The following is a 12,601-nucleotide window of genomic DNA, read 5'->3' on the forward strand; positions in this document are numbered from 1 at the left end:
GATCAGCACTTAAAAGTGATACTTTTTTGACTTTGAGAGAGCCAACTTAAGGAAGAGGCAATCAGAGGGAGCAGCAGGAACACGAACATTTTAAGTTAATCCTATAAAGGTTTATGGAAGACAAGATGAAGCACTGAACTTTAATGCTTAAGTGAAATTTGCATATGAGGGCTTTCACTTCTATCTGCTATGCTCCACTTGTTTATTCCTTCCACCATTGAACTACATGTTTACATTTATGATGTCCCTTATGAATCTACTTCCTGATTTCTTCTCTAAGCATCTGAAATTGAGTGTTCCCATATACACTGTAGAGCTGCGGGTCTCTGCTGAGTGTACGTACATGTAGAGCCCCAAAACTGACCCAATGTAGTAGAAGGCTGGGTCGAAAACATCCATAAATAATAGTTCAGGTCACTATTTAAAGAGTTTATACAGAATATGGATGATTAACATCACATGGAGCAGCTGGTGTAGATTTCTGACTGGTTTGACAGTTAGGGTTGGAAAAGATCATCATTTGGGCTACAATAACTTTTCTGTTAAGGTTAATAGTTGCAGCTAAAATGAAAAGAAATCAATGTTAACTTTAAAACAGAATAGATAAATAATTGAATTTGTGCTAAGACAAAAAAAAAAAAAAAAACAGGAACTAAGGGAGTTAGAAATTACATGAGCTCGTTAAAGATAAATGCAGAACTTATATGAACATACCAACTAATTTGTGGTTAAAGTAAAAAATATTATTTATTGATGTATTCAGTTTTATTTCTGACTTGACTAGAAACGGTTTAACTACATTTTGTCAGTTTCAGTCTCCACACTGGAGAGATGGTTTATTTCATCACAACTCGGGCAACACTGAGAATCAGTGATATAAGTATTTATTCATTTATGTATTCAAAAATACTACAAGGACCTTTATATTTAAAATAGTCACATACAAAAAAGCGGCATTAATACAGTTTGCTGGAAGCACATAATATAAAAACATTTGATTTTTTTTTTTTTTTAGTTGAAAGTCGACTGACGACTTTATTAAGGTCTTTCAGGCCGTTGCGGTGTCGTCACTGGAGTGTTGATTGTCTGGAAGGCAGAGAAGATCACAGTCTAATAAGCACAACCATGTTTTAATCAAAAGAATATTATCTGCATTTTGAGTGATTGTAGATGTTGACTACTCTCTTGGCACAGTTTTACTTTACAGTCCAATTTTTCTTCAGCTTGACATTTAACTTGTTGCCCATAGATCTATTTCGACGAGCTGCACATAGCACACTGGCAAACATACACACTTTAAAACTATCCATCCAAACAAGTAATTTACATCTTTATTTAACATTTGCACAGACATTTTGCAGTATTCTTTCATTAATTGAAAATCAGTGCACAGACATGTCTTCCTCACTCCACTTTCTCTTCCTCACCTTTCCCTTGATCCTCCTCAACACTCCCCTGAGTTGTCAGTGCTGTGTCTGCTGTCTGAGGTGCGTTTGTGTCGCCCCTGTCTCCCTCCCAGAGGACAGTGGGGGTGTTCTGGCTGGAGCGCAGACGCTGGCGGGGAGGTGTCTTGTTGTCACCAGGACTGAAGGATTGGGAAACTCCAGAGACTCCTCTGGCCAAGCCCAGCCCCCAGCCGTGACGGGATCCCAGCTTACGACGGCCCCCGGAGCCAGAACGCAAGGTTGGAGTCCCTGGAACTGAAATGTCTGGTTCTGTCTGGGATGGAGCTTTTCTCAAGAGAGAAGGAGAAACTGGAGCGCTGCGGGGATCTGGAAACAGTATGAAATTATTTCAAGGTTGAGAAATGGTTATTATTAATTAAAGACAAACAGGCACGGACATCCCAAAAAACTTTCACAGTTGCTGGATCAAAAATCAGTTGGACAATAGGTGATACACTGTGCTAATAGCTCCCAGCAATTTTAATAAAGCCAAGTTTCGATCTACCAGAGATCTTTGTCAGGCACCGTCAGATCGATTTGACAGTTGATTTGCTGGGAGCTATTAGCACAGTGCACTGATCTTTTGTCTGACCCTATAATTAGTAAAATCCCATGTTTATACAAAGAGGATGACAGTAATGTTATACTGTAGGTGATCATATTTTGACATCATTGGCTCATTCATTCTAAGATTTGAGTCCAACCTGCTCAATTACTCTGCAGCACCAACCAGGAAGAACTTTTCTTCCAGTGCGACCGCAGTCTCAGCTACAACGGCAGGTGCGGAAATTAATTAAGGAAATGTGATAACTGTGGCTCAGGTGGTAGAGCTGGTCTGCCATTAATCATAGGGTTAGTGGTTTGAATCCTGGCTTCTCCTGTCCACATGTCCTGTCCAAGTGTCCTTGGGCAGCAGATTAAAAACCCTGAAACCTGCTCCTGATGGCCAGGCAGCTCCACCTGCCATCAGTGTGTGAATGAGAAGCACTGTGAATCACTTGGCTCTGCTGACGTAGAAAATAACTGTGAAGTCAGTGCTTAACCTTTTATTTTCAAACCACCTGTTTTGCAATTATAAGCAGTATGTAAACAATTACAAATACATGGTTTGTGACCCACATTCATGTAGTTCAGTTGAGCGCATATGTTGAGTATTTATTCATTCATTTGTAAACTGATTCCTCCTGAGATGCATCAATATTTGAAATATAGCAATCTCTTCATTTAATTTCCCTTTGCGTTTGACATTTAAGACATTAAACTCAAAATGAAACAACATCTTCAGACTCAAGCTACAGACTGAGTTTAATGCCTGAGTCCTTTTCAGTAATATTAGTGCTGACAGTGTGCAGTTCTCTCTCTCTCTCTCTCTCTCTCTCTCTCTCTCTCTCTCTCTCTCTCTCTCTCTCTCTCTCTCTCTCTCTCTCTCTCTCTCTCTCTCTCTCTCTCTCTCTCTCTCTCTCTCTCTCTCTCTCTCTCTCTCTCTCTCTCTCTCTCTCTCTCTCTCTCTCTCTTTTATTTATTTATTTATATATATATACAGAAAGGCATTTGAAAAGAGAATTATGATGATAATAGAGATGATACAGAACTAAAATGTGAATGGTGAAAATGCTGCCTAAAATGTGTAAACAACATGGTCTCAAATCGGCAATCCAAACCTCTTTAACAGTAGATTATATCAAAAGCATATAACTGAAAATGATTCATAAAATCCGGCTTTTAGTTTAATGAGATGAAGAATTGCTGTGGCAGAACTAGGTCTGTTCAGAGACTTGTATCACTAGACTAGAGCCTATAAACTGACCTGAGACCAGTGGTTAAGGTCACGTTAACCAGCCATTAAGCAGGTTAGTTTCAGGGTTAAATGCAGGTGTTACGGAAAAGGTCACCACAAACAAAGAAAATAGGAAGGAGTGGAGTTTTTGTGGGAAATGTCTTGGCTGGCTCAAACAATCTCTCTCTGCCTTTTACGTCAAAAACCATCAATCATCGTGTTTAGTTTGGGTAATTAAACAAGGATTTGAATTAGTTTTAATTTGACATACTTTGTTTGCGTCATGCAGCATCTATTTAATACAACCATTCAAATCCACTTTGGAGAGATTTTCTGCTGCTTCTTCTCTGGGATGCCGGCCTAATAAAAAGAGCCAGGCCTCCCAGTTTGAGTCATAACATTTTAAGAAAGCAGGGGGGATAATAGGAAACACAATAGAATGGAAAATAAAATTAAATGGACGCACTAATAGTATGTTGAAAAGAGAAAAGCATGACATGAATGCAGGTGGGGGCTTAAATCTTGGCTTTGAAAGTGTCTGCAGAGAGTTTTTCCCCCCGCTCTCTGTCAGTAAATGCATTCCACAGTCAAGGTGCATAAAAAGAGAATGAAGCCTCGCGAATCTTTTCCTTTCAACATTTGGTTAGCAGAGAAAGCCGGCCTCAGTAAGTCTTGGCACTCTACAGGGAGACATCTAAGGAGAAGAGAGCGGTATCAATGCCGACCACACTTGGTAGTCATGAGATGATTTGTATGCATGCCTGTAGCCTTGCTTGATGGGTAGAGCATGTGAGCATATCTTTGTGAAAACCAGTCAGCTTGTGTTTGTGTGTGAGAAAGAGAGGGTGTGTGTGTGTGTGTGTGTGTGTGTGTGGTCTCACCAGGCAGAGATGTGTGTGCGTCTGATGTAAATTCAGTGCTGTCGGCCAGGTTTTCCACGCTGCCCGCGGCGGTGAAGAGGGCGCGTCCCTCTCTTCCTCCTCCGCGGGGTTTGATTAGCTTCTTCATCCTGTCTGCAATCCAGTTAGATTTCCTATGAGGACACAGAGGACAGGGACCATTTACAAACAGGGATGAGCTAAGAGAGCGTGTGCTTGTGTGTGTGTGTGTGTGTGTGTGCTTTTTTTTTTTCCAGAAAAACACTAGGAGGATGCCAAGTGTCAGTAGTTCACATCTTCTTCCCAATGATATATTGTGCATCATGCAGTGTTTGTTCCCTTAGATGAAATTTCAAAATGAGAGCAAAATGTTTCCTAAGGGGCCAACTGTCATTTATTATGCCAAAGAAAGAACTTTGTAACATGACATCAAGAAAATCAGTTTGGAGATGTCATAATTAAAATGTCATTAGCATACTAATTTGTAGCACTAGGGGAAAAAATGTATTTTTGTGACAGACAGTTGAGCATTTTGTACACAACAATGCTAATCATGAAAAGTTACATTTATGGTACAAAATGCTCGTCAGATGTGCAAGACACGCTTCCTTGAATTGGACGTTCTGGTAAACCTACAATTATGAACTGAGATAGCTGTGCTCCAAATACACAAAAGAAGGCTCAATACTATGACCTCTGTTTAGCATTTTATTTTCTTATTCATTTCTTCAAGAGGCCTTCACGAGAGCATCGCTATAGTGATATGCTCCTCCTTTTAATGAGCGGTACCAGTCTTATTGTAGAGGAACAGAACAAGACCATCCTCCAGGTTTTAGAAAAAGGTAACAACTGTTACCATAATGGACAATTATATATACTAGAAACTTTTCATCCAAAGGATTATAGAGATATATTGTAACCTCAAATCCTGCTCTGAAACCTCAACAACTAGAACAAATTCTTTAAACAAAAGAATAATTTTGTCAATAGTACTCATGGGCCAGAACGTCAACATGTTGACGGGTGTTGCGGTTGGTGTGATCCCATCGCGAGACGGCCTCTAATTTCTCGTGTTTTTGGAGTAGAGCTATCTGAGTTTGCCAACAGCTTATCAGAATGAATAAAACGTAATATGGAAACAATTTTAAAATACTATTGTAACAATTCCAAACAGATTTTTGTAATTTTTAATTCACAAAATCTGTTATGTGATTAAAAATAAGTAAAAATACATACAAAGTTGCCATCTCTTTAGATAGATATGTACAACAATGACATACAAAAGCCCTGCAATGAATCCTCAAGTTTATGGTATGTAGTTTTTGTCAGCACTTTTTAAGATTCAGTGTGGTGTTCCTAGTATCATGTAGAGTGTACAAAATATAAGGAATATCTTTCATTATAATGCAATAGAAGTAAAAGCAGAGCTGAATTAGCTCCTCTGACAGAAAGATCCATTTATAATACACTAGCCTGTTGTGAGTATGCAGTATATTACTGATAAATAAAACCTGACAGAACTTGACGACCATGATAAAACATTTTTTTCCATTTTTAGAATTGCAAAGGCTTATACAATAAATTGGCAGCTCTGTGTACAGGTGTAGGTGTATATATACTATACATATAAATATATAGTACTTGGCCTTGATGTTTGGAGATTGCATGTTCGGCTCGAGGACTCGATACTGATCCATAATCTTCTCCACCAACTTCTGCTTCTCCCGACGGAGCTCACTCAGCTTCTCCCTGAAGGAAAACATACGAAGCATCAGAAAAAAAGCTGAGAAGAGGATAAAGGGGAAGAAACTGAGTAGGAAGGTCTGTTTGATTTATTTCATGCATTCATTATCTGCATGAGTAGATGGGATTATTCTGCAAGTGTGTATGTAATGTGGCTGATGGTGTGTGATTCAACCCCTTCCTATAAACTGACTACTGAGAAATGGAGCCTGCTGTGCTGTTTGAACTGGATTCTTTTTAAACCATCAGATCAGAAAAGAGACTGTGGATGTTAATGGTTATGTGCTGGTGGTGAGTAGAGGGTTCGGGGTTTCGAGCTTTGTGGACAAACACGAAGCAGGACATTGTTCAGAATTCGCCTGCACGTTTTGCAAACGAATAAAAGACATCTGACGATAAAAATACTGAACACAAAGTCACTGACTGTAACTGACTGTTGATTACTGAGACGCAGCTGTGGGCGGAAAAGATCAGGGATGTTGGTGCAGATGAGCAGCAGGCAGGGATGGAAAATGAGACATTTACTTAAGGCCTGTACATTTTTAGTGAGCAGAATGACTCTAGGGATGGCAATGTTGGTTGTTCGATCAGTCCAAGACTTTGGCCCGGACTGAAATTTCCAGTAAAGGCTTTTCTGTTGTTGTAAGGTAGAAATCATGGAAAACAATCAGGAAGAGTTGCTATAAAACAAAAGAAAAACATCTTCATGGTGCATGTTTTTTTTTTTTTAAATAATACACAAGCAACATTTTATGATACTGTGTTACATTCATTTAACTTTAATTTGTTTGTACCCAGGTTAATAGCATGACTTTATGATTCTATTTTTGACCAAACACTCACAAAACTAATGACTTTCCAGCGGACTCAGCTGTACTCTCTGTTTAACACTAATTAACAAATGTTAGCAATCTAACACAGTAACTAAGATGGTGAACATTATTCCTGTTTAGCATTAGCATGTTAGCATGCTGACTTTGGCATTAAGCTCAAACCTCAAATGACCTCAGTGCCTTTGTACAGCCTCAGAGCTGCTAGCTTGGCTGAAGACCTCCTTGTTTTCATATTTGTGACTGGCTTATTGCATGTTTTCTAATTTAATACCATGGTCATTGGCTCTGGTTATCTTTGCGTCCTTCAGATCTGTGCAGTATTACCTTTTCAAAATCCCCCTCCTTCAGTATGTGCATCAGCTACAAATCAAGTCATCCAGCTTGCAGCAGATCAGTATCAAATTTATGAAATAAGGCACAGTTTAGAGTCTGATGAAGCACCCTTGAAGGCCAGTTTGATTCATTTTATGAAATCTTGCGATGCTTCTTCATGTTTTTTCACTGGATTCACAACATTTCCCCCAACATTAGTCTGGAAAGGCACAGTCACTGCATCATGTCTCAGTGTCACGCGAAAGTGATTTTTTAATCCAAACTATATATATTGTGTATATATATATATATATATATATATTTAATCTGAACCAGAGTGGACATGTTACATTGGTGTATTTTGTATTTATATTTGTCTACATGTTAGATCACTGTTATGCCATTCTGTTTGAAATTTTATCCTTCCATGATGAATTCATCTTTGCTTTTCATTCCATCTACAAACACAAAGAAAAAGCTGAATATGAGCCTCGGCCCAGCTTGTGATTTGCCTTCACTTCATATCTAATTCCTGTTTTTCCAAGCAAAAGAAACTGCCCGCTATGAGATAATAACATCCGTCCCCTTCTGTCCTATTTGGACTTGTACCCTGGTGTTAGTTTGGATTACATCCTCACTCCTAATGAACCACACCACAGTTTACTGGCTCAGGACAGAGACCTGCATATCCTGCTCAAATAACCTGAACTACAGGAATGAACACTCCAGTTTGAATAAACTGCTCTAAAATGCACTGAACGCCCTTGGATTTAAACCTCAGGTCTTGGGATGATAAAACCTTATTGAATAACTCAGAAGGGAAATGACTGATCAGGGAATCTGGTGAGGTTTAATTTTAAAGTTTTTCTTTAGAGAGAGGGGATGACATACAGCAACGGACAGGTTGGATTCAAACCCAGGCCGCTGTGGTCAGGACTAAGCCTTCATGATACACACTCTACCAGATGATCCACACACCCCCCCCCCCCCCCCCCCCCCCAAGTATAAAGCTTTTCAAACAATGCACAAATCTTTTTTTTTCCTACTGGTTTTGAGAGCCCTGCTGTTTGTGTTTTTTTGCCTCTTCCCGCTCTGAATGATAATTAATGTCTAAAAATTGGCACTCTGTACAAATAATATGTTCCAATAATATTTCATCTTTGGGAGTGGGTAGGTCAGGTTTGATATGGACTCAAGTCAAACTATTATTATACAAACTTGGCAGGGTCTCACTGACACCCTGAAGGTCGCCTCCGCTTGTCCACAGTGATGCAACAGCATTTTAAACAAGTCCCGTCTTCACCAGTCGCGCTTGATATTAAGAACACCTCGCTGATTGTGTCACTCCAGCCAATTAAATTTCAACAGTGTCAGTCACCAGTACGTGCAAACCCACGACCTGGGGGACACTGACTTTTATCTGATGAGGAATGTTTAACAATATTGTGACTTGAAAACAAATTGTATTTTGCATGTGCTGATTTTTTTTAATTTTTTTGCTCACAACAAGCTAAACACACAACACTAACATCTTATCAGCTTTTAAGCTGATAGGATGAACTTAGCAAACACTTTCTTATTTACACAACTAGTAACTACAAAACTGAATCAGAGCAGTAGCATGAAGCGTAGTCAGGAATATGTATTGTGCCGTCATTTACTCTTCTCCAACACGTGTTGGTCAAAAACTCCACTTTAACCTTTAGCGATCTCAATGTTAATTGTATGTTAATGACAAATAAGCACATTACACATGTTCTTCTTCTGCTTGTTCCAAAGAGTCTTTGAAGTGATATCATGCCATAATATATGAACTCTAATGGTCAAAACCAAGATTCATGCATTCTACCATTTTCTATACTCCGATATCCCAGCATGCATTGGGCAATGTGGTGGATGTACTCTGGACAAGTCATCAGCAATCCTACGGAAAGATACCAGTTTCATTTGAGCATTAATTAAGGTTTTTGTGTAATTTTGTGTGACTTCTGTCTTTTTTATGATGATATGCTGATATGGACTAAAAATAAATTGTATGAACAACGGATGGCTATTTAACATTACATTTATAATATAAACTCACCAGTGTTACAGGTGTAAGAGGCTATAGAAACTGAACTGAAATGTGCCGTGAAACACTCTGAAATGTGAAATGTTAACAGTGACATTTTAATCTGTAATTTCAGAGGGAGAAAGCAAACCTGAACAGGCAAAAATGATCTTTTCAACAATGAAAGCTTAAAATTAAGCTGCAAAAAGGTATAATTTGTGAGAAATTTGGCTCATTAGACTTCAAGGGTGAAGCCAGCTCTGCATGCTCACTATTAGTTCTGGATTAATCTGCTACCAGACTATTAGTCATTTAAAAGGACTACTGCCGAGTGCTGTTTTACTGTGAAATTGTTGTCTCACAGTCTAAAACCTTTTACATAAGTGCTATTTCATGTACTGGATATGAGTTCAGACTGTTATTTCCTACAAAATTACAAATGGTAACCAACTGCATTTTCTCTAACAAACATAAAGCTTGCTCCTGTATCTAAATACCGTGAAGAAGCTTCTCAGGAAAACCTATGACCTGTTTCGTGGTTGTGTGTGTGTGTGCGTGTGTGCGCGTGTACTGACTGGTACTCTCTCTGCTGTGAATAGTGCTGGTCACGGCGCTCCAGACTCTGCTCCAGTAAGGCCCGGTTCTCCTTCAGCAGACCCTGGGTCTGCTCTGCTAACTGTCGGTTCTCCTCCTCCATGTTCCCCTTCAGCTGGGTCAACAACTGCACAAGCAAGACCATAAGTCAAAAAACATGGCTTGGACAGATCATATATAAACGTGTGCGTGTGTGTGCGTGTGTGTGTGTGAGTAAGAGAGAGAGAGAGAGAGAGAGAGTTGGTATACAAGTTGAACTTTTCCTTTTAATCAAAGCTAAGAGCCACCACCTTTCTGCTACTCCGTCTCCCTCTGCAAAACAGCATAATGAGATGCCTGGGTGTCTGATTTCCTAACTACCTGTCTAACTATAGCACTGTATGGGGCTGAGTGAGGTATCCAGTGTGACATGTGAATGCAGATACTTAAAGTGTTTTAGTTTGGGCTGGGTGATACCACAGAATTTAATTTTGATCTGATACCAAGTAACAGCAGGACCAGGATCACAGATACCAACACTGATGTTCATTTTTAAAAGCTGCTGTATCACTGAGGTATTGGTCACAAAATCTACAAATTTGTTTAACAAAACCAGGTAAAACACTGACTGACTGCAGCCTCACAGATGACTAAACAATTCATTTAACTTTGTTCAGCTTTTTGGAGCTGTCTGAACAAAATCTAAGCATCACAAGTTTCATGAAGATGTAGTTGAAGGAGTTAACACAGCTAAAACACAGGAACACATCACAAGATATATGGAGCATATGTTAGGCACAACTAGGCTTGAATAAAGTAAAGATGGCTCGTCTTTGAGCCTTTTTCTACATCTGAATAGATTTTTAAGCTTAAAAACTGTGTTCAAACCACAAACCTTTTCTATAAACTGAAAACTTTTATCATGCAAGATTATAAAAGTGTCTCAAGAAGGTACGATCACACCTTTACTGAACATCTCTCCTCATTTCCTATTTGTGAATCTGTTTCCAATTAGTTTTGCCTTCCTACACACAGTCTTGTCTAATCTATCCCTGTAGTTCACACAGCAGCTACAACAGGTTAATTGTGAGCCTACACAGACTCCAAGTTGAACTTTTTCCTTTTAATCGAAGAAAAGAGCCACCACCTTTCTGCTACTCCGTCTCCCGAGGCAAAACAGCATAATGAGATGCCTGGGTGTCTGATTTCCTAACTACCTGTCTAACTATAGCACTGTATGGGGCTGAGTAAGGTATCCAATGTGACATATGTGAATGCAGATACTTGAAGTGTTTTAGTTTGGGCTGGGTGATACCACAGAATTTAATTTTGATCTGATACCAAGTAACAGCAGGACCAGGATCACAGATACCAACACTGATATCTGTACTTTTTGTTTTTAAAAGCAGCTTAATTACTGTCACGTTAGGACAAAAAATATCTCATGATCATCGGTATGATTAGTATTGACACTTTAGGTATGGATCCGCCCAACCCTATTTTTAGCACTGTTTTGCATTAAGGGACAGTTTAACTTCAGTAGACGAAGAACTGATGCAAGAAGAAATAACCTGGAATAATTTGTGGAGAAAAAAAAAAAAAAAAAAAAAGGGCTCATCAGTCTCAACAGCAGAAGGCAGTTCTGCATGTTTCATCATTAATCTGGTTAAAGGTCATTTTGGGGAAAACACTCATTTACTTTCTTGCCAGGTGTTAGATGAGATGAAAAACTGATTCCGCCCTCATGTCTGTACGTTAGCTATAAAGCTACAGCCAGCAGCCTGTTAGCAATCCACCTACCAGCACCTCTGAAGTTCAGTAACTGACATGATTTGTTTGTTTATTCTGCACAAAAACTTACATGTAAAAATGATAATTCATTGTTTTATGGAGGGTAATGTGTTGACTTGTGTGCATTTCTGCTGCTCAAAACCAAAAAACACAAAAATCACATAATTATTGAGCTTTAGAGATGCAGCAAGGTGGATTCTGTTGTCTCTGGCTCATCTGGATCTAGCTACATATTTATCGTACAGACATGAGAATGGTCTCAATCTACTCATCCAACTTTTGGTAAAAAAAAATAAATGAGCAAATAACTGTTCCTTTAAAAGGTGGGAACTATCTTAAATTAAAACTGTGAGCATGGTTTGACCAATCGACAATGATCTCAATAAACAGTCTGGTCTGCACATGTCTTGAATTTTGTGTCTCTGCCTTTTCTTGTCCAAACTTAATTTGTACACATGCTGCCAAATGTCCTTTACCAGCTTTTATAGGAACAGATGATTCAGCAGTGGTTTCATGAGCAGCTGGATGAAGCAGCAGAACCAAACATCTGCTGGTTGACTCCTTAAACCTTTTACAAGGAAGTCAATTTCCACCTGTTTCATCCCTCAGACAGACTGGAGAATCTCCCGCGTGAAACATGTTTTCAGTATTTAGCGCCTGTCTGACAGCATTACGCAGCTGACTAAAGCTCTTCTGAAGGCAAAAGATGTCCCTGCTCATTATTAGCTGCTTGGTATTCACTTTCTGTTTGGACCAATGCATCATTGTTTTTGATATGTCAAGCTGAAATTGGATTTATATCAAGTGCTAGAAATCAGCCAGTCACTGTTCCCCACTGCTGATATGATAGTTGTTTGTCCCCAACCACAACAATGTAAAGTACTCAATAAAACCTGCAATGAAATCCTAATAAATTTTGTTTAATTGCCCAATAACACTTTAAATAAATAAATCTTTATTTCAAGAGGGTAATGTATCGGAGTGTTTCCTCTGTGAAGCACCGAATCCCTTCTTTGCATGTAAATAGTCGACCTGCAGCTTGAATACAAAACACCTGTGTGTATCTGCAGCTGCATTCCTGTGTGTGTGTGTGTGTGTGTGTGTGTGTGTGTGTGTGTGTGTGTGTGTGTGTGTGTGTGTGTGTGTGTGTGTGTGTGTGTGTGTGTGTGTGTGTGTGTGTGTGTCTGTGTGTCTGTGTG

The 12,601-nt window shown here is 39.2% G+C and overlaps 1 protein-coding gene across 1 annotated transcript in view; it reads right to left on the reverse strand.

The window, feature by feature from the left end:
• Window positions 1–868: 868 nt before the first annotated feature.
• Window positions 869–12,601, reverse strand: part of ccdc88b (coiled-coil domain containing 88B) — a 41,836-nt gene continuing 30,103 nt past the window's right edge. The window contains exons 24-28 of the mRNA XM_056383500.1: window positions 9,614–9,759; window positions 5,742–5,849; window positions 4,104–4,255; window positions 1,428–1,772; window positions 869–1,086 (exon numbers count right to left, since the gene is read on the reverse strand). Coding sequence (XP_056239475.1) covers window positions 1,049–1,086; window positions 1,428–1,772; window positions 4,104–4,255; window positions 5,742–5,849; window positions 9,614–9,759 — 789 coding nt within the window. The 3' untranslated portion in view covers window positions 869–1,048. The remainder of the gene's footprint in view (window positions 1,087–1,427; window positions 1,773–4,103; window positions 4,256–5,741; window positions 5,850–9,613; window positions 9,760–12,601) is intronic.

The sequence above is a fragment of the Seriola aureovittata genome, chromosome 8, assembly GCF_021018895.1.
Source record: "Seriola aureovittata isolate HTS-2021-v1 ecotype China chromosome 8, ASM2101889v1, whole genome shotgun sequence".
NCBI lineage: Eukaryota > Metazoa > Chordata > Actinopteri > Carangiformes > Carangidae > Seriola > Seriola aureovittata.